Below are 21,445 nucleotides of genomic sequence, written 5' to 3'. Positions count from 1 at the left end.
ACCTCTCCTCCCCTCAGGACCACCCAAGCCATCTCAGCACAGATGTCAGAGTCTGCTGGTCTCATCGGCCTTGCTGGGCAGAGGAAAGGTATGCCCGGGTTGGGTGCAGGGGAGGTCCAAAGGGCGGCCTCTCATGGCCAGCTCCCAGCACTGGTTGGAGTCAGAGCTGTTTCTGACCTCTGTGGTCATGGGGCCCATGCCCAGTGGGCTATGTTAAGAAGAGCCACAAAGTCACCCCGGCCCCCACAGCCCCAACCCTGCCTCAAGCCTGATGCCAGGCTGGACCCTGCCCAGCCCTGTCCTCAGCTCCCTCATCATCTGCCTGCAGCCCTGCCTGCCACCTGCTGCACCTTAGCTGTGCTTGCCATTCTCTGGCCACTTGCTGCCTCTTCTGTCCAGACCCGCTCCCTTCATACTCATCCCTGGTCACAGGCTCTGCATCCTGCTGACCTCACTGGTCTCTTCCTGCTGGCACCACCTCATGGTCTCCCTGCCAGGGCCTGGTCTCCTGCTCACCATCAGCCCCTAGGAGAATTGCAGTGAACTTTTGGGGGAAGCATGACCCCACAGTGTTGTGTTTGTTCCCCCAGGGGAGGCCCTGGTGGCTGAGGAGGCCCATGGCCACCTGTCCCTCCCTGAGGTGGGCACAGAGGAATTTCTACAGAAACTCACCTCCCAGATCACTGAGATGGTGTCGGCCAAGATCACACAGGGTGAGGGGGCCAGGATGGGCATCCAGGGTCCCCAGGGGAGGCTGGGACCCTGTGTCCTCGCATGGGGCCTAGCTAGGACTCTGTGCCTGGGAGCCCTGGAGACTGGCTGGGTGGTAGGCAGTAGGGGGACAGCCTTCCTGGGACATCACAATCCTTGTGTTTGCCCAGCCAAGCTGCAGGTGCCTGGAGGTGACAGTGATGAGGGGTCCAAGACTCTGTCCGCCTCCCCCCGGCATGGCCGGTCGCGGCCCTCTTCCAGTGTCCAGGAGTCATCCTCGGAGTCAGAGGATGGGGACTCCCAAGGAGAGGTGGGTGGGCTGGGACCCTTGGGAACAGGGCTTGGGGCCTGACCTGCTGAAGAGACGATGGGGGGCTGCAAGGGCCTGGTGCTACCAAGGGAGGGGCATCACCCCCAGAGACACCAAGGGACACCAGAGGTTGGAGCAGAGGGCAGGGTCTCTGCACGTGGGTTCCTGCAGAGCACTACCTCTGATGTCACTCTCACTGCCATCTGTGGAGAGTGCACCTTTGCCTCCAGAGCCCCTTGGGTTGCAGGGGGCAGTGGGCAGCAAGGCACTGTGAGCAACTACAGTCTAGGCGCCCATCCAGGTGGGCAGGAGCCAGCCCTCTCACTGCCATCTGTGCAGAGTTACCCTGGGGGCTCCTGCCCTATGGCCCTGGACTGGGTACCTCCTCGGCCCCTGGACTCAGCACCCTCCCCTCTGTGCTCTTGGGCGTTTTAGGGGGTTAGGAGAACCTCTCCCTCCTCAGAGGTGGGGGGCCATGGGGGGCCTTGGCAGGCCTCACCCCCCTGGCCCCAGGACTTAGGCCCATTTCTCTTTATTAGATCTTTGATATCTACATGGCTACGGCCGACTACCTACCCCTGGGAGCCAAGCAGGATGCCATCACACTGCGGGAAGGCCAGTATGTGGAGGTCTGGACTCAGCCCACCCGCTGTGCTGGCTTATGCGCACCAAGCCCACCAAGTCCAGCCCCTCCAGGCAAGGCTGGGTGTCACCAGCCTACCTGGACAAGAGGCTCAAGGTATGGTAGTCCGGAGCTGGGGGAGGGTGCCAAGGCCCTGGGATCCTGGCCCTTCGCCAGAGAACCCTGGAAGTAAGGGACAGGAGCCCTGTGGCCACAGAGGAGGTGGAACAAACTGGTGCCCTGGGACAAACTCCTGTTTCTCAACAGCTGTCTCCTGAGTGGGGGCCAAGTGAGGCTCCCGAATTCCCCGAGGCCTTGTCCGAGGATGAGTACAAGACCAGGCTGAGGTATGTGTTGCGGAGGGTTGAGGGTGGAGCCACAGCTGGCTGCTGGGCCTCATGGGCCAGCTGGCATTCTGCCCTGCTTCTTCATGGGGGACCTGTGCTTGCTGAAGCTGTGTGAGCCTCCTTAGGTCACGGTCCTGCCCCTGGTTTCTGCAGCTGTGCCCTCCCAGAGCCTCGTGCGGGAGGGCTTCCTGGGGAAGAGGTGGTGCCCTTGCTCCACCACCTACCCACTTTCTGAAGCTGGGTGACAGGCTTCTGATCACAGGAACCCCGTTTAACTGCAGTGAAAGGGAGCAAGCTCTCCATGTGTCCCTAGTCCCCATGTGAAGACTAGGGACAGTGGGAGCAGGGCAGCTGCTGGGCACCCCCTGAAGCCACTCTTCCACCAGCTCTGTCATCCAGGAGCTGCTGAGCTCAGAGAAGACCTTCGTGGGTGAGCTTCAGTTCCTCCAAAGCCACTACATACAGCAACTGGACCGTGCTCCCCGAGCACCAGCAGCCATGGCCAGCCAGAAGGCAGTCATTTTTTGCAATGTGCAGGACATCAATCGCTTCCACAGCAGGTAGGCAAGGCCACACACATGCATGTGAGGTGAACGCACAGCTGTGGGTCAGGCCTCGTGGAGGGAGACATTCAGCAGCTAGGGTAGGAACTCGATTTACCTATGGGCACATCCCACTTTTGTGATGCCCCAGTGACAGACACTCGCCATATGGGTTGAAGGCTACAGAATACCTGCCACCCATGAGCACTCACACAGGCCCATGTGCATGCACATGAATGTACACGGGCACACAGGAAGTCCCATGTGCACACCACATATGCTCCCGCACCCAGCCTCAAATGTGCATGCACATGTGCTTGATATGCATGTGCACATAGTGTACATGTGTGCACAGATACATATGTGAATCCTGTACAAAAATGTGCATACATGCTGGATACACATAGATATGTGCACTCACATGCATGCTGATCTCCATGCACATGCACTCTTGCACACTCACACAAGCATTTGAGTGCATGTGTGTGCCATGTGCACATCCACAGACACATTCAGGCAAACACATGCACACATATTATACACACATGCCACATATGCACAGTCACATGCATGCACACATGCACCCACGCACGTGCACATGTACATGCATGTACCCACATATACATGCTCACATACTACACATCTGCACACTCATGAGCAAGTGTACATACCCATGCACTTCTGTACGTGCCCACATGTCTGCACACCCAGCTTAGTATACTCAATCTCACAGGCTCAGAACCCACTCCTGGGCAAGAACCATAGCCTCTCAAGGAGAGGGCCCAGGACTGGGCTGTGAGCTGTGCCTGAACCTGTCCCTGACCCTGTCCCTCCCTGTGGCAGCTTCCTGCAGGACCTACAGCACTGTGACCCAGATGACGATGTGGCCATGTGCTTCATCAAGAACCAGGAAGCCTTTGAGAAGTACCTGGAGTTCCTGGTGGGCCGTGTGCAGGCAGAGTCCGTGGTTGTCAGCACGCCTGTCCAGGAGTTCTACAAGGTGCCTGTGCCTGGCTCCATGGCGTTGGCCACCAGACCCTGCCCTGGCTGCTCCCAGGCCTAGTGCTGGCCTTGACTCCCACCAGAAAACTCACTGACCTGAAAGTCCCCTGAGGCTTAGCCCTTGTCCTGTGCTCATGGCCTTAGTTCATATTCCCTGATCTCTTCCCCCACAGTCCCCAGGGCCCCTTGAGCCTTGTAGCTCTGTGCTCCTGGGCTGGCCACCTCACTGCCCAAGTTCTGTGTTACCATCTGCCTCTGGCTAGATGGTAACACAGCCATTGTCCAGGTTCAGGGCCAGGTGTGAGAGTGCCCCTGGGATGTCCTCTACTGTCAGGATGCCCTAACTGGGGCTGTGCTTTCTTGCCCGAAACCCGCCCTGTGGTGCCTACAGAAATGCGCTGAGGAGATGCTGTCTGCTGGGGACCCCTCGCAGCCACCCCCACCCCCACTGCAGCACTACCTGGAGCAGCCAGTGGAGCGGGTGCAGAAGTACCAGGCTCTGCTCAAGGTGGGAAGCCCTGTCCTGCCCCAGCCCTGAATGTCCAGGCCAGGCCTTGGGGCTGAAGTGGTCTGGGTCCTGACCCTTGGTCCGCCTCAGGAGCTGATCCGCAACAAGGCCCGGAACCAGCAGAACTGCGCCCTTCTGGAGCAGGCCTACGCAGTCGTGTCAGCGCTGCCCCAGTGTGCTGAGAACAAGCTGCACGTGTCCCTCATGGAGAACTACCATGGCACCCTGGAGGCCCTGGGGGAGCCCATCCGCCAGGTGGGGGGAATTGCGTCTGCTGCCATGTGCTGGGGTGTGGCTTTTGTGGGTGCTGGGCTCATAGATGACCCTGGGGTCTGCACCCAGGGATGGGGCCAGGCAACCACAGTCCAACCACATCTACTCACACCCCAGGGCCACTTCATTGTGTGGGAGGGCACACCAGGGGCCCACATGCCTTGTAAGGGCCACAATCGCCATGTCTTCCTGTTTCGGAACCACCTGGTGATCTGCAAGCCCGGACGAGACTCGCGCTCCGATACCTTCATCTATGTGTTCCAGAATATGATGAAGGTCTGTGGTGCCAGGGGCTGGGGGTGTCATGCAGGCCAGTGTAGGTTTCCCTGTTCCTGGGCTCCAGGGTGGCCACTGGAGCAGAACTCGCCATTGTTCTGGGGTGACCTGGGCATGGCTCTACTGGACCCTGTCTGTCTGGGGATGCTTAGCTCTGTCCTCCCACTAATGTTGCACCCCTCAACAGCTAAGCAGCATCGACCTGAACGACCAGGTGGAAGGGGACGACCGTGCCTTCGAGCTGTGGCATTAGCGGGAGGACTATGCGCAAGTACCTGCTGCAGGCGTGCACAGTCATCATCAAGCACTCCTTGGTGAAGGAGATCAGCGGCATCCAGCAGCGCCTGGCCCTGCCTGTGTGGCGTGAGTGTCCCTGGTGCTGTGCTGGGGTGGGGACCTGAACATCACTTAGATGCTCAGCGGGCTGCACCCAGGCCGGGCATGTTGGCATGGGTTGCTTTCTGCACCTCTGCCTTGGTTCTCCCCTTGTCAGATCTAGCTGAGGGACCGGTGGCTTTGGCCTCCCAGGAAGCCCCAGAGCAGGTGTTGAGCTGACCCTGACCCAAATGGGGGACACAAAGGGATGTAGTTGGGACACAGCATAGCTCCAGACTTGGGGTATCTGACCAGGTCATGTTTGGGTGTGATGGTCTTGCACCCTTGTCTGTCCTTGCCTTGTGCAGCCACACCCAGCTTAGTCATAACCAGGCCCTTGGATGTGGGGCCACTGCTGTTGTTGGGGGCAATTTGCCAGGGTGCACCCAGGGGACATAGGCCTGACATCCCACCCTCAGAGTCCTCAGACCCCCACATGTGTCCTCAGGTCCTCCAGAATTTGAAGAGGAACTGGCTGAGTGCATGGCTGAGCTGGGGGAAACTGTAAAGCTGGCATGCCGCGTGACCGGCACACCCAAGCCTACTGTCAGCTGGTACAAAGGTACCTGCCAGGGCCTACAGACTGACCCTTCACAGGAACCCCCACCAGGGGTGGGCTGCACGGGGGCTGAGGACAGCATGGGGTCTGGTCAGTGGGCTGGGCATGGGGAACAAGAGACAGTCCAGGCCTGTTCAAGGGCAAACATCCTGGGGGTGGACAGTGAACAGGTAAGTCAGGTGGTGCCATGTCCACCCTGGGGAATGAGCAGGGTGAGGAGTCAGCACAGGGTCGAGACAGACATGCCTGAGGGCAGCCGAGAGAGCACCAGGACCACAGAGGGGGCCACAGTCAGGCACCTGGGTGCAGAAGAGGCCTGTGAGCTTAATGGGCCAGGAAGGGTGCTGATCACACTGTACCTTCAGGGTCACGGAGCACAGGCCTTACGTGGCTCAGGGATGGGAGCTGCCAAGGTCAAGGGAGGTCAGGTGTCTCCCAGGCCCGTCTCACTTGACATTGCCACAGGCTTGGGGTCCCGAGACCATCCTCACTTCCTGCACCACCATAAGCTTGGGGTCCCGAGACCATTCTCACTTCTGACGTCCAGTTCACTGGTCCCCAAGGTTGCCTTCAGGTTCAGTGATTCACCAGAAGGTCTTGGAGTTCAGAGCTATTATGCTCAGGGTTAGGGTTTACTTCAGCATAAAGACAAGACTGCAGCCCCTGAGAAAAAAGAAAAGCACTTCAGGAGGGTCCAGTGTCACCACTTATGAGCTGCCAACCTCCCGCTCCCAGTGCAGTGAGGAAGAGCACCTTCTCCTCCCAGTGACACCTGAGAACACAAACAGACCTATGCCAACAGGAGGCTTAATGAGACTTGACGTCAGCATTTATCACTGGTACTCTGTCAGACCTGCATGGCTGACCGCTCATGTGGCTGACCTCAGGCTCTAGTCCTCCTGAAGTCAAGATTAATGGCCTGAAGCCCACTATGAATCTCATGTTAGCATAGAAGACAGCATGGAGCTCCACTAGGAAGTTCATTGTTAGTGTAGACGCCAGTGTGGCCTGGGTCATCCATCAGAAATCTCCTCATTGGTGTAGATGCCAGTGTGGCTCAGGAATCTTGTTATTGCCATAGACACCAGCGTGGCCCTAGTCATCCACTGGGAATCTCGTCAAAGGTGTAGACACCAGCATGGCCCAGGTCACCCACAGGAATTTTGTCATTGGCGTAGATGCCAGCATGGCCTGGGTCACCTACTAGGAATCTTGTTGGCGTAGATGCTGGATTGGCCTAGAGCATCCATCAGGAATCTCATTATTGGTAGAGATGCCAGCATTGCCCGGGTCACCAACAAGGAATCTCATCATTGGCATAGAAGCCTTCGTGGCCTGGAGCATCCTCCAGAAATCTGTTCATTGGTATAGACACAGCATGGCCTGGGTCACCTACTAGGAATCTCGTCATTGGCATAGACACTGGCATGGCCTGGGTCACCTACTAGAAATCTCCTCAATGGCATAGACACAGAATGGCCTGAGAATCCCCCCAGGAATCTCATTGTTGGCATAGATGCTGGTGTGGTCCAGGTCACCTACTAAGAATCTCCTCATTGGCATATAAGCCAGCGTGGCCCGGGTCACCCACCAGGAATCTCCTAGTTGGTGTAGAGGCTAGCATGGGCCACAGCCTCCTCCATGAATGCCATTGTAAAATAGAGTGTCCAGTCTGGCCCTGAGCCACAAACCCCTAGGCTAGCCCATCTGTTGTGGCCCAAGGTTCCAGAAAATCCGAGGCTCTTCCCTGGCAGACTGTTCTCGGGTCCCGAGGCACCTTGCTGGTGCCAGGGATCAACATGATTCCTTTGGGCAGCATGGAGCATTGACTACATGGAAACCCCATGGTCTTGTGAGCAGCAGGGGGCATGGTTCAGATCTGTCATCTGTCACCTTGGCTGTAGTGCCAAGGGCCTGCTTAGGGACATGGCATCATGTTGGTGGTGGCCATAGTTGCATCCTGGATGCATTTTGAAGGCAGAGCCAGCCAGATTTGCTGATGGGTTGCATGGGGTGTGTGGAAGAGAGATGGCATCCAGGGAGCAGCACAGGGGTTGTGGACAGCAGAGGCCACTGGTCCTATTCACAGAGGTGGGGCAGACCCACGGGGAGGCAGGCTGGTACATTCTGAGCTGGGCAGGGAGGAAAGAAACCCATATTTGTGAGGTTTTGAAGAATCCAGGTGCCCATTGGGCTCCAGGTGGTTATGGAGGAGATAGCTTGAGAATAAATCTAGAGCTTAGGAGAGATGGCTGGAGGTGAGAGATGGCAGGCAGGTCCTTGGCATACAGTGTGTCTGAAACTATGGGTCAGGTCTAGTGCACAGCCCTCAAAACAATCCCAGCAGCTCAGGAGACTGAGACAGGAGGATGCAAGTTCAAAGCAGCCTCAGAAACCTAGCAAGGCTGTAAGCAACTTAGTAAGACCCTGTCTCTAAATAAAATGTAGAAAGGGCTGGGGATGTGATTAAGGCCCTTGGGTTCAATCCCTGGTGCCAGAGAGAGAGAGAGAGAGAGAGAGACTGTGGTCAGTTTGAATGTGGAATGAGCATGAAGAGATGAGGTTCAGGCTTCAAGGCTTGGGATCTGGGATTCACAGAGTCAGAGAGGTGAGGAACATAAGTGAAGGGGCAGCAAGCCAGAGAGATGGGAGGGACCCCAGGAAGCTAGCGAGGAAGGGCGGCCAGGCAGAGAGGGCCCAGGAGTACCCAGAGCTCTGGCCAGCCCCCAAAACAATGAATGAGTCCAGCTTCCCTTTCCTGGGTGATGAGGCTAGCGAGCTGCCGTGTCAGTGGGCTTCAGTTTAGCTAGACCATGCGAACCCAAGCCCACGAGTGGAGACCCTTGGATCCAGATTCTCATGGAGTCAGCTGCCTTGCATCAGGGAGTGGAGTGGAGAGCAGAGCCCACCCTGCCCTTGGGGGACATCCACTCATTCACAAAGCTCTCTTCCTTTTGATGAATGCGGCTGGGCAGCCCTTATCTCTTGTTCCTCAGGGAGTCCAATTGGCCTATCCCTGAGTGGAAGATCACAAGGCCTCACTGGGTTGGGCATCTGGTTTCCTCCAAAGCCCCACTGCATGCTGAGAGCTGATCTTCAAAAGTGGTATCTGACAGCCATGTCTGGCAGGGGATAAGTCCCAGACCCAGGGGATGCTTCACTCATCAAGGGCTCTAGCCGCGAAACGGTCCGTCTCAGGAACGTGCGACATGTCTTGGTCCATTTCCTGATGTGCCAACAAGACACCTGAGTCTGGGTTACTTATAAAGTGAAGAGATTGTTTTCAGATTGAAAGTCCAAAGGGCATGGTACCATCTGGTGGGGTTTCCCTTGGTGGCCTCATGACTTCTTGGGAGTCTTGTCAGGGGGAAGGAGCAGTTGCAGTGACAGAAAGAGAGGGGCTCAGGAACAGGCTGGTTTTATAGCAGCTTGCTGACCTCTGGAGACCAGCACCCATCCCTTCCAGTCAGTGCCCTCAGTGACTGAATTCACTTCTGCTGGGGCCCCACCTCTCAGGAGGGGAGTGCTCCCAGGGTACCCCACTCGGAGCCACACATCTGGAGCTGCTGGGCTTGCATGACCTATGTATGTGCCTACCACCTGGGGCCACGGGGCAGCAAGTGGATAGAGCTGGTGGTGATCACTCTAGTGGCCAGCTCCCTTTGGCCATTTCTGCTGGCCATACAAGGATATCAAGTTGCGATTCATCTTCTCGTTACCTTGGCTGCCTCTGTGTTATAGCAAGGCCTGGCACTTCCTCTGCCAGCCATGCAAAGGCTGGGAAGTTGGCATGTGGCATCCACGCTCTACTGCCAGGTCTTTGCGTGGAGCTGTCCCAGCTTAGCTGGTTAACTGTCAAACCAAATGGCCATGCCACTTGCAGCAGCCCCTGGGTCAACAAGGGCACATTGCACTAGTGGCCTCAGGAAGACCAGCAGGATGCCTGGCTCCCCCTGAGCAGAAGGCTCGTGCTAAGAGTCCACCATGTGTGAACTCAGAGTCACATGCAGTTTCAGGCTAGAGTTCAGATGCAGACATTATCGCCATGGCACCCAGAGGTCCCTGTTCACAACTGGGTGGCCTGGTGCCTGTGTCCAGCAGAGCCATGGAAATCTGAGTTCCTTCTTGAAGCCCCCTGCAGGTTGGATGGGTAGAAGGGCCCTCCATCCCTCTGCATGCTGTGATGAGGGACCAGTTGTGGGTGGGAGGGAAGGGGTGTTAGGCAGTGGATTATGTAGCTGTAGGCTTGGTGGGATTGAGTGAGGATGGGCCCATAGCCAGGGAGCTGGGCGTGATCAGCACATGGGAGGTCCGCAGGGAGTCACACTGGGGTGGTGGGGCGACCATGGACTTAGCTGTCCATGTGGATGTCTTCTGTCAGGTTCAGGTCTCTCCACCTGGCCCTGCCTCTAGCTAATGTCCAAGGTGGACATAGAGACACAGAGACAGAGGTCTGGGCCACACCAGAGAGAAAGAGAGAGAAACAGAGACAGACCCAGAGAGGTGCAGGCCAGCCCCAGCCTCTCATCCCCTGGGGCAGGCTTACAAGGTCCCCGCCTGACAACAGCCCTCACTCCTCCTTTCTAGATGGGAAGCCAGTGGAAGTGGACCCTCACCACATCCTCATCGAAGACCCAGATGGTTCCTGCACCCTCATCCTGGACAACCTGACTGGGGTCGACTCTGGCCAGTACATGTGCTTTTCGACCAGCGCCGCTGGCAGTGGCAGCACCCTGGGAAAGATCCTGGTTCAAGGTGAGCCTGGAGGCCCGTGGGGCAGGGAGACACCCTGACCAAGCCTACCATGTGGCTCTGGTAGATGGGTGGAAGGGCCCTCCATCCCTCTGCTCGCTGTGATGAGGGACTGGGTGTGGGTGGGAGGGAAGGGCAGGCAGGCAGGCATGTGAGGGTGGAAGCCCTATGTGGTCATGGGCTCACTTAGGGCTCAGGAAGAATGTGGGGGCTCGGACACCCCCAGCTCCATCAGAGTGGCTCTTTGTCTCTCTCCACCCTGCAGTTCCGCCACGGTATGTGAACAAGGTCCAGGCCTCACCCTTTGTGGAGGGAGAGGATGCCCAGCTCACCTGCACCATCGAAGGCACCCCACACCCTCAGATCAGGTGGGCCAGCACATGGTGGGGCGCCAGGGAAGGGGCTTCAGGCTCCTGTCTGCAACACAAGGGTTGTGCAGCTGTACGGGGCTGGGCACAGTGACTGTCTGATCACTGAAGAGTGGGCATTGTGGGGCTGAGACCCACTGGGCATGGGGCTTCTGCCACAAGATAGCATGACCAAGCTGGATGTGGGCATCCAGAGGGTGGGTTCACCAAGGAATGTAGCATCTGGGCCAGGGCAGCGGGTCTGCAGCACAGGGAAAGTCACACCCTGCCTCATGGACTCTTCGGACAGGTTCTAGGTGGTACAAAGATGGGGCCCTGCTGACCTCGGGCAACAAATACCAGATGCTGAGTGAGCCCCTCAGCGGCCTGCTGGTGCTTGTGGTCAGAGCAGCTGGCAAGGATGACCTGGGACACTATGAATGCGAGGAAAGATGGGTGGGCAAGGAGCCTCATGGCGAGCTGTCCACTGGGCTTGACAAGGAAAGGGCCTGGGCCCTTGGCACAGGCCCGGGGACACCAGGCCACTGTCACCCATCATCCCCAACCCACCACACTGTGTCTTGCCTTGCTCCTCTTCCACACGAGGCTGAGCCCTGCCACCTGCCATTGTTCCCACCCTCTCAAAGAAGCCCTTTGGTTTTTGCCTTTCTAGGGAACCCAGTGCTGACCTCAACTTTCATCCATTTATGTAAAAAGTAGTGTTAGTTTCCACCTTTTCCTGGTGTCACATAGGTGGCACCCTACAGAGGGAAGAGCTGCCCTGTCCGTGTTCACTGTCCAGAGGCCCAAAGCTGGGGCTCCTGAAGGCAAGGCCCAGTCTGAGCCTCTGGTCTTCAGGGCCTGTCCTGGCACACAGTGACATTGAGCAGGTGTGTGCCCGCTGCAGGGCCCCCGAGAGCCCCAGGCTCCAGTCTCTGGCTCTTGTCTAGAGGCCAGCCTCCTGCATGTGGGCCCCACATGCAAGTTCCAGGAGGCAGGGAGACCCAGCCAGCTCTGCACTTTAGGGGCTCAGAGCCACACATGGCCAGCAGCCATCTGTACAGCATAAGATGCCTGGGCGAGGCCCTGGCTGGGAGCCCTGTCCCCTCTGGGGGACACAGTCTCAGTGGGGACCTCAAACTAAAGACCACCAGAGTGGATGAGAGACAGCTAGGTCCCTTGAGGATAGGGGTCCTGAGTGGTTTCTGTCCATCCTGCAGCTGGTGAACCGGCTTGGCTCCACTCGTGGTGGTGGGGAGCTGTACATGCAGAGCCCTGTGCTGCCGGCCCGGGAGCAGCGCCACAGGGAGCAGACTGTGGCTGCCGTAGAAGGTAGGTGCCACCGAGCCTGTTGCCCATGCTGCCTAGGTGGGTCCTCAGGCTTGAGCCTTGTGTCACAGCTGCACAGCCAGCCAGGACTTGGGGCAGCAGACCTACCATGTCTCAGAGCGGGTGCACTTCCTGTGGGGGTAGCTGGGCAGGCATCTTGGGCAGATGACCTGGCTAGAAGAGAAGGCTGTGGGGTGGAGCCCAGAGGCTGCAGGCCACCTGGTCTCAGCACCTGTGGGGCAGGTGGAGGTGGCCAGGAAGCCGGAGTGAGCGCTGGAGAGGCTGCTCTGTGGTGGGGAAGTGTGAACCCTGCCCCTGGCCTGCAGGGAAACCCACGGAGTCACCTCTGACCCAGGGCAGCCTGCCTGGCAGTGGTCACACAGTACATGTGTACTCCCATTTAAACCAGGTGTTCCGCTTTCTCCCTTTAACATTCTCCCATTCAGGCCAGCCCCCAACCAATGTTTCTCTTCACACTTACTCCCCCAACAAGGTCCCAATACTGAAACCAGGTACCGGCCCTAAAACCTCCACCACACAAACTCAGCTGCCTCCAGGAGCACCCAGGAACAGCACCCAAGTGCCTCTGCCCCACTGCCCTGCAACCTCTGCCACACCCACTCAGCTCCTGCCAAGAGCACCCAGGAACAGCACACTAACTCCTATGCCCCACTTCCCCACCTCAACAGGCCTTAGCACTAGTGCTTAGCACATAGTCTAGGGGCAAGACTGGAGCAGCCCAGGCAGCCATCAGTAGAAAGGATCTCTGTGATTTGAAGGCCCCAGATTCTCCACAATCTGCAGTACACTTTTAGGCTGCCCAGAAATCCACTGTGCAGATGCAGTTTGGGATAAGTCCCTGCATGAATCAGTGAATGTGTGCAAACTGCATGCACATGTGTGTCGAGGGCGGGGCTATGTGCAGGGATGTTCCCAGGCCCTACCTCACAGTTATAGAAACAGTTCAGCCCTCCCAAGGTACTACCTCACCCATCTCTGGTCCCCTAAGACCTCTCCAGCCAGGGTTGTGCCCCTACAAGCCTCAGGAAGACTGCCCCCTCCAGCTACCCCCTAGCAAGAACTTTTGTGCACCTCTCCCCACAAAAGTTCCTACCCCACCAAGCTCCACCCCATTCAGCTCTGGTCTCCCAATAACTCTCCAGCCAGGACTGCACCCCCATAGGCCTCAGCACAAGCACCCACTGTAGGCATTGCATTGCAGCGACAGGCACAGCAAGTACCCTCCCCATGTACTACCCCATCCAGTTCCTGGTGCCCTAACACCTCTCCAGTGAGGGCCTTGTTCCCACAGGCCTCAGCAAGAGCGACCCTTCCAGGCATCTCCTCACAGGTACAAACACAGTGTGCCCCCTCCCCACCAACTACCTCACCCAGCTCCGTTCCCCTGAAGCCTCTTCAGCCAGGGCGGTGCCCCCAAAGGCCTCAGCATGAGCTTCCTCTCCAGGCACCACTTTACAGAAACAGCGTGCCCCTTCCTCACACACTACCACACCTAGCACCTACCCCATCCAGTCTGGTCCCCCAACACCTCTCCAGCAAGGGCCATATGCCACACATTGCAGAGGACACTGGAGGTCTCCCTACCTAGGCTCTGCTCCCAGGTTCAGCAGGAAGGATCTCAGGTACTTGAGGAACATGCTTCTCCATGTCTACTAGCCACTTCTGGATGCCTGGAAACTCAGAGCACAGAAACAGTTTGCAATATGCCCGCCCAAGCTTGTGTGCTTCATGCACTTGCCTGTGTGTTGAGGGTGGGGCTTTGCCCAGGAATGTTACCAAGTAATGCCTAGTGGCAACAGGCACAGTGCGCCTCCTCCCCAGACACTACCCCACCCAGCTCAAGTCCCTTAAGATCTCCAGCCAGGACCCTTCCCCCACAAGCCTCAGCATGGTCATCCCCTTCAGTCACTTCCTCTTAGGGACAGCACAGGGCATCCCCTCCCCTGCACTATCCCACCCAGCTCCTACCCCACGGAGCTCCTACCTCACCCACCTCCTACCCCTCCCACCTCCTACCCCACCCTGCTCCTGGTTCCCTAAGAACTATCCAGCAAGCTTCCTATCCCAAACAGGACCCAGCAGGGTCAGCGCATCCATGAACCTCCTTACAGGGAGAGAGACACACTTTGCCTCTTCCCCATGCATTACTTACCCAGCTCTGGTCCCATGACGCTGCTCCAGCCAGTGTTGCACCCCACAAACTGCTGGACACACTGGTGCCCTCCCTACCTGAGGCTCTCCACTGGGATCCACAATGTCCAACAGGAGCACAGTGGTGAGCGCCAGGCTGCCTTTGTGGGAAGCCTCACATCCTCACCAGGAACCGCAAAGTGGAAAGCCGGAAGGGACTTCATCCCAGAGGGCGACAAAGCTTCTTGGCCAGGAGCAGAGCAGGCCAGGCAGCCTTCGAAAGGTAGGTCCTCAGCTACATGAAGACATATGCTTTTCCACCATCTGCCTGAAACTTCTAGGCTTCAGGAAACCCACTGCATAGAAGTAGTTCGCAGTGTGTCTGTGAATGCGTGCGTACGCGCGCACATACGCACCCACGTATGCATGCACATATGCACGCATGCACATCTGTTTCAGGAAGATGGTGGAGAAGCAGGTGTCTTCACGTAGCTCTGTGTTCAAGTGCCCATGAGTTCAAATCCTGGTTTTTAAAAAAATCATATTTTTGTACATGGATTTAAGTAAAATTTGGCTTAGATATGAGGTAAATTAAGGTTTATATGATTGTGGTTTGTGTTAGGTTTAGAGGTAAAGACTGAATCTGTATATCAGGAAGTGTAAGTATTCATAAGACTTTTAAAATATGAATGAAAACATACAGACACATGTTCTGACACAGTGAAGAGTAAAATGTGAGTCATGTAATTACATGTTTTGTAAAGATGGGGAGGCAAGTGTATATCCTGTAAAGGATATAGTGAAATATATATGCAAAGTTAACATTTATAATTGAAAATTGGAGTCAAAATGCATGTGAAAATTCATATTGTGTTACATGGAGATATGTAAAATTTGGATTAGTTTTAGAGGTAAGGATTAAAATAATATTTTATTTAGGGTTACAGTTGGGGATAAGAATGAATATGTATACAAGAAAATATCAATATTTATGAGATTGTATGTATGGAAATGTGTACAAAAACTCATAATCAAACAGGTTCTGACACAGAGGACAGTAAATTTTTTATACATTTTTAAAATATGGGGTTGAAAAGACATAAACTATGAATGATACATAGTAATACATATGAATATTTAAAAATGATCATTGAAACAGAAGACAAAAATATACTTTAAAGCCTGTTTTGTGTACATACAGTTAAGTAAAATTTGGTTTAGATATAGAGGTAATACAAAGTATAATGTTATAATTTAGTTTCTGCTAGGGTTAGGATTAAAAGTGAATATGTGCATCAGAAAATATGCATGATCATAAGAATTTATGTGTGAATATATATATACATATATATATATATATATATATATATATATATATATATATATATATATATATAAACATCATTGTACATATTCTGACATAGAAAAACATAAAATATGATTCAGGTGGTTACAAATTTTGTAAATATGTGGTTGCCCATATATATACATTTTATGATATGCATATATACATATATAGACAAATTTCATGTATTTGAATATATGTCCTGATACACATAAAAATTCATAATATATTACATGATTTTAAGTAACATTTGGTTAAGGTATTGAGGATAGTTAAGGGCTTATATAAAATTTTGAATTGAGTTAGAGTAATGATTAAAATTTTTAAAATATATATGGGGAAACATGAATATACATAAGAATGTATGACTGAAAATATGTATAGATATACATATTCCAAAAAAGGGAACAGGAAAATTTGAGTCATGGGATTACATATTTTGTAAATATGGGGATGCAAACATATATTCTATAAATGGTTTAATGTAATGTATAGGCAAATTTAACATTGATAATTGAAAATACACCTAAAATAAGCTTTAAAATTTATATCATTATACATAGATTTAAGAGAAATTTGGTTTAGTTATAAAGGTAAGGTAAGGATTAATATTGCATTCTACTTAGGATTCTGCTTGCATTAAAGAATGAATATGTACCTTGGGAAATATAAATATTCAAAATAATATATGTGAAGATATTACATCTCTTCTAACACAGAGGAGAGTACATTTTGAGTCATGTGATCATATATTTTGTACATATGGGGATGTGAAAAAAATATATATATATTAATATCTTACATTCAAAATTGAAATAAAATTCAAAAATAAACTTTAAATTCATAATTGGGGTACATGAATTCATGTAAAATTCTCCTTAGATATAAAGGTAAGCTCAATATTTAATTTTCTTTGGATTTGGCTTAGGGTTAAAGAACAATAATTGGGAAATCTCAATATTTTAAGCATTTATATGTGTGGAAATATGCATTAAAGTGTGTATAAACATACATGTTTTAAGACAGGAAAAAGTATAATTTGAGTCAGGTGATTAAATATTATTTACATATGGGGACAAAAGCATATAACCCATAAATGGTACATTGTAATGTTTATGTAAATCAAGAGACTCATAAAAATTCATATTGATTTATATAATTTTAAATAAAACATGATTTAGGTATTGAGGTAAGGTAGGGCTTAATATTTAAATTTGTTTTGGGTTAGGGTTAAGGTTAAGAAATGATAATCTGTATCAGGAAATATCAATATTCATAAAAATGTATGTGTTGTGATATGTATGATAACATATATAAGCATGCAGGTTGTGACACAGAAAAGAGTCAAATGTTAGTCAAGGACTAAAAGTTCTGTAAATATGGCGATGCAAGAATATATCTCATAAAATATGGGTAGTAATATAAATGCAAATTTAATATTGATACATATTATGATTACATAGGTGAAATACACATAAAATTTCATATTGGTATACAAGATTTTAAATAAAATTTGGTTTAAGTACTGAGGTAAGGTAAGTTTTTATGTAAAATGTTTGTTTAAGTTAGGGTTAAAAAATTAACATATATATGAGGATATATGAATATTCATTAGAAAGTACATGTAAAATTCTGTATGAAAACAGATACATACATGTTCTGACAAAGGGAATAATAAAATGTGAGTCATGTGTTTATATATTTTATAAATATGGGAAATGAAATATATATTATAAAGGATTTATTGTTGTAAAATATGTATATTAGATATTGAAAATTGAGTTACAAGTAAAAATACCCTTTAATATTGATATAGGTGTACATGGATTTATATAAAAATTGGTTAATATGTAGAAGTAAGATTAGGTTTAGTATGAAATTTTGGTTTTGAATTAATGTTAGGATTAAAAAATTAGCATGTATATGTGGAAATATAAATAGTCCTAAGAATGTACATGAAAATATGTACAAAACTTATATAAATATACATGTTGTGACACAGAGAAGTGTAAAATATCAGTCATATGACTACACTTCCTGCATATAGGTTGATTGGAGGATATATACTATAAATGATATATATTAATATATATGCAGATTTAAATTTGATAATTAAAAATGGAAGTCAAAATACAATTTAAAATTTATATTGGTGTATTTTGATTCAAGTCAAATTTGACTTAGATATAGAGATAATGTAAAGGCAATATAAATTTTGGTTTGAGTTATGATTAGGGTATAGAATGGACACATATGCTGGAAACTATCTGTATTCACATGGCGGACATGTAAAAATATGTAAAAAAGCATAAAAGATACATGTCCTGACACAAGGGAGAGTGTTTTTTAAATAATGTGATGATACATTTTGTAAATATGGAGTTAGACATAGATACCCTATAAATGATATAGTGATATGTATGTAAATTTATAAAATTCTTATTGGTGTGTAAAAGTTGAAATAAAATTTTGCTTTCTTATAGAAGTAATATAAGGATCAATATAAAATTTTGGATTGTGCTAAGGTTTTAGTGAAAGAATGAATATTTGAATTGGGAAATATCAATATTCATAAGAGTATACTATGAAATTATGTTTCATAACATATATAAATACACATGTTGTGACACAGGCATGAGTAAAATGTATGTCATGTGATTACAAATTTGGTAAACATGGGGATGAAGAATATATCTTATAAACAATATATACCAGTATATATGCAAATTTAATATTGATAATTGAACATATAAGTTAAAATACACATAAAATTTTATCATAGTTTACATGCTTTTAATAAAATTTGGTTTAGTAATTGAGATAAGTTAAGTGTTTACATAAAATTTTGATTTGAGTTAGGGTTATAATTAGCAAGAGTTTGTGGAAATATGAATATTTCTAACAATACACCTATGAAATTATGTACAAAACATACATGTAGTAATACAAGGAAGAATTAAAAAGTGAGCCATGTAATTACACATTTTGTAATAATGGGAATACAAGGATAGATATCCCATAAAAGATGTAGCATAATACAAATGCAAATTTAACATTGATAATTGAAAATAGAAATCAGAATACACTTTAAAATTTATATTCTTGCCAATTACAGTGGTGAACACCTATAATTCCAGCCACTCTGAAGGCTGAAATGGGAGGTTTTTGAGTTTCAAGACAGCCCCAGCAGCAGCAAGGTGCTGAACAATCCTGTCTCTAAATAAAATGCAAACTAGGTCTGGAGATGTGGCTCTGTCCTCAAGTGCGAGTGAGTTCAATTCTGGTTTTAAAAAAAAATCATATTTTGGTATATGGATTTAAGTAAAATTTGGTTTAGATATAGAGGTAAGATAAGGGTTAATATAATCCTTGTTTGTGTTAGGATTAGGGGTAAAGACTTCATATGTATATCAGGAAACATAAGTATTCATAAGACTGTAAAAGTGAAAATATGAATGAAAACATAGACACGTGTTCTGATACAATGAAGAGTAAAATGTTAAGTCGTGTGATTACATGTTAGAAGTCAAATAAGTATCAATTCAAATTAACTTAATCAGATTACCTATTTTGTTTTTCAAATTCATTCCAGTCTATACAGCAGAAATATTAAGGTTTATAAAATTTATAAAAATATTATATATTTTATATATTTAAATTTATATATTTAAATATTATGAATATTAAATGTTTACAAAACATGCTTAATTTGAAATGCTTTCAATACAAACAATTCAATCACCAAACAATGCATTATGGTCTCTTCAGTACATTTATAAAACACTGTAATGAAAAACTAACAGTTGCAAATAAGTAGATGATATACACTATAGAAGTGTTCATCCAACTAATGACTTTAGACACAAAGAACACACAATGTCAATTAGTGTTATTCTTTCAATTTTACTACATGAGACAATAAACCAAATGTTCAAGTTCTAGTAGTTGTAATAAAACTTTCTAAAATAGATATAAAAGTGCTTAAGTTTGGGCTGCAGTTGTATCTCAGTGGTAGAGCACTTGCCTAGCATGAGTGAGGCACTGGGTTCTATCCTCAGCACCATCTACAACTAAAAAATATATAAATTAAAATATTTTTTAAAGTATTCAAGTTTTTAGAAAATTTTGACTTTCCAGTTGGCAACAGGACCACAATGTGCCAATAGAGCAAATCAGGAGTAAGGCATATAGGCCCCCATCCTGTTTCAAATCTGGTGTTACTGTAGAATACTGTAGAATACTGGGATTCTTACAAGAATCTCACATAAAGCCCAAGAACATATTCAATACAAAACTAGCCTATGTACTTTGGGTTTTTTTGTTTTGTATTTTTAAGCAGCAATCAGACTTTTAACCTAATAAGAGAATCATTTTAGAAGTCATAATAGCTGGGATAGGTGCGGTGGGGCACAAGTGTAACTCAAAAACTCAAGAGGAAGAGGTATGAGGATGGTAAGCTTGAGGTCAGGCTGGGCAACTTACCAAGAACCTGTCTCAAAATTAAAAATAAAAAGGACTGTGGCTGGGGTTAGGTGGTAAAGAACCTTTGAGTTCAATCCCCAGTTTAACAACAACAACAAAATCCCACAGTGGAATTCATCTTTCTTTTCGACTGAAAGGGTAAAGTACAAGGGGTCACCACAACTTGTTACAGACTAAAATCCAACTAATAATTCCAACACCACCTGCTGTTCTAGCAGGGAAGGCTACCAGGAGGTCTAGTGGTGTTATCCATTTCCTCAGCACAACAGTCACAGGGGCAGAATAATACTTCCAAATGAGTGACATCATCAAGGTAGCTTGCAATGTACAGAAAGCAACACTTAAAAATCATTTTATCTTGGCTAGTTGAGCAGTCTGTGCTTTCACATAAGTCTTGAGCTGGTCCATCATTTTGTTGATCTTCCATTCCAGCCTGGCATATCTGGCTAACTCATCCATCTTGTTGACCATGGAGAACAATTGCTTCATATCCTGGATCTCTGCCCTCATCTGCGGCTCTGGCTCTGCATCATTCTGCAGCACTCTGGACATGAAGGAGGACAAGGTCAGAAGGAGGATCAGTAGGACATTGCATCCAAACAGGAAGCAGAGGACCAGCAGCCACGTCCAGCTGTGGGACTTGGTCAAGTTCTTCCATTCTTCCCAGATACTCCCTGCAGCCCAGGCACCTCTAACAGAAGCTCCAAGGGGACCTCATCAGTAGGCGCACCCGCAACTGCGCACTGAGTCCCACTAGCCCTGCTTCCTTGATTGAGGTTTGTAAAATTTATTCCTACACACATTACATTTTTGATGCTTTCTTTAATTGTTATAGCCCAACTTAGATTATGGATCAGCCCAATAAGCACCCTATAAAATGGAAGATATTAATAGATAAGACAAGATTAGATAATAGGATAAATAATGTTAAGTTATCCTGACTGTACTTAAAAGAATTTAGCCTTTGGCTGGAGTTGTGGCTAAGTGGTACAGCGCTTACCTAGCATTTGTAAGACACTGGGTTCAATTCTCAGCACCCCATATAAATAAAGTCCATTGACAACTTAAAAACAAAACAAAACCTTGCCTAAGTGACTTCATTTGGAAGTTCCAAAATGTAACCCTAGTTATATAACTTATTTCTTGTAAAAGTTGTTTATTTTTGTACTGCATGTGTTTGGAACAAGGATGTGGTTATACGCATTGGGTGGCTGATTGTTAACTTTAGCTTCTGTGTCCTCCTTGCTTGCTTGCATCTACATTTTTGAGGATGTTGTTTTTCCCCTTATAAACCCCATAGAACTTGCACTCCGTACTGTTCCTGGCAGAAACAGTTTGGGTCCATCAGGGAGCAGTCGCCAGCTAGCTAAATAAAGACTCTCCAATTTGGAAAAAATTCAGTTGAGAGTGTTTTCTGAGCTATAGACCCACAACAAAATGGTATCTTTTTTTTAATCTCTATTTATGAGCATTCACTTCTACCATATATACAATTGATTTTTATTTGTATGTTG

General features: G+C 48.7%; 1 protein-coding gene and 1 pseudogene across 1 annotated transcript; one reads left to right on the top strand and one right to left on the bottom strand.

The window, feature by feature from the left end:
- Window positions 1-1,078: 1,078 nt before the first annotated feature.
- Window positions 1,079-12,303, top strand: LOC144375677 (obscurin-like). The gene is given in 16 exon segments (XM_078041121.1): window positions 1,079-1,399; window positions 1,561-1,648; window positions 1,651-1,760; window positions 1,911-1,990; window positions 2,377-2,550; window positions 3,376-3,532; window positions 3,926-4,042; window positions 4,133-4,297; window positions 4,433-4,591; window positions 4,779-4,852; window positions 4,854-4,954; window positions 5,415-5,528; window positions 10,113-10,280; window positions 10,543-10,645; window positions 10,942-11,080; window positions 11,845-12,303. Coding segments are annotated over 16 exon segments (2,529 nt in total).
- Window positions 12,304-20,045: 7,742 nt separating this feature from the next.
- LOC144375676 (guided entry of tail-anchored proteins factor 1 pseudogene) lies at window positions 20,046-20,723 on the bottom strand (annotated as a pseudogene).
- Window positions 20,724-21,445: the final 722 nt, after the last annotated feature.

This window comes from Ictidomys tridecemlineatus, chromosome 3 (genome assembly GCF_052094955.1).
Source record: "Ictidomys tridecemlineatus isolate mIctTri1 chromosome 3, mIctTri1.hap1, whole genome shotgun sequence".
In the NCBI taxonomy this organism is placed as follows: Eukaryota; Metazoa; Chordata; class Mammalia; order Rodentia; family Sciuridae; genus Ictidomys; species Ictidomys tridecemlineatus.
Note: the sequence above shows the minus strand (reverse complement) of the source record. Positions and strands in the feature narration are given on the sequence as shown.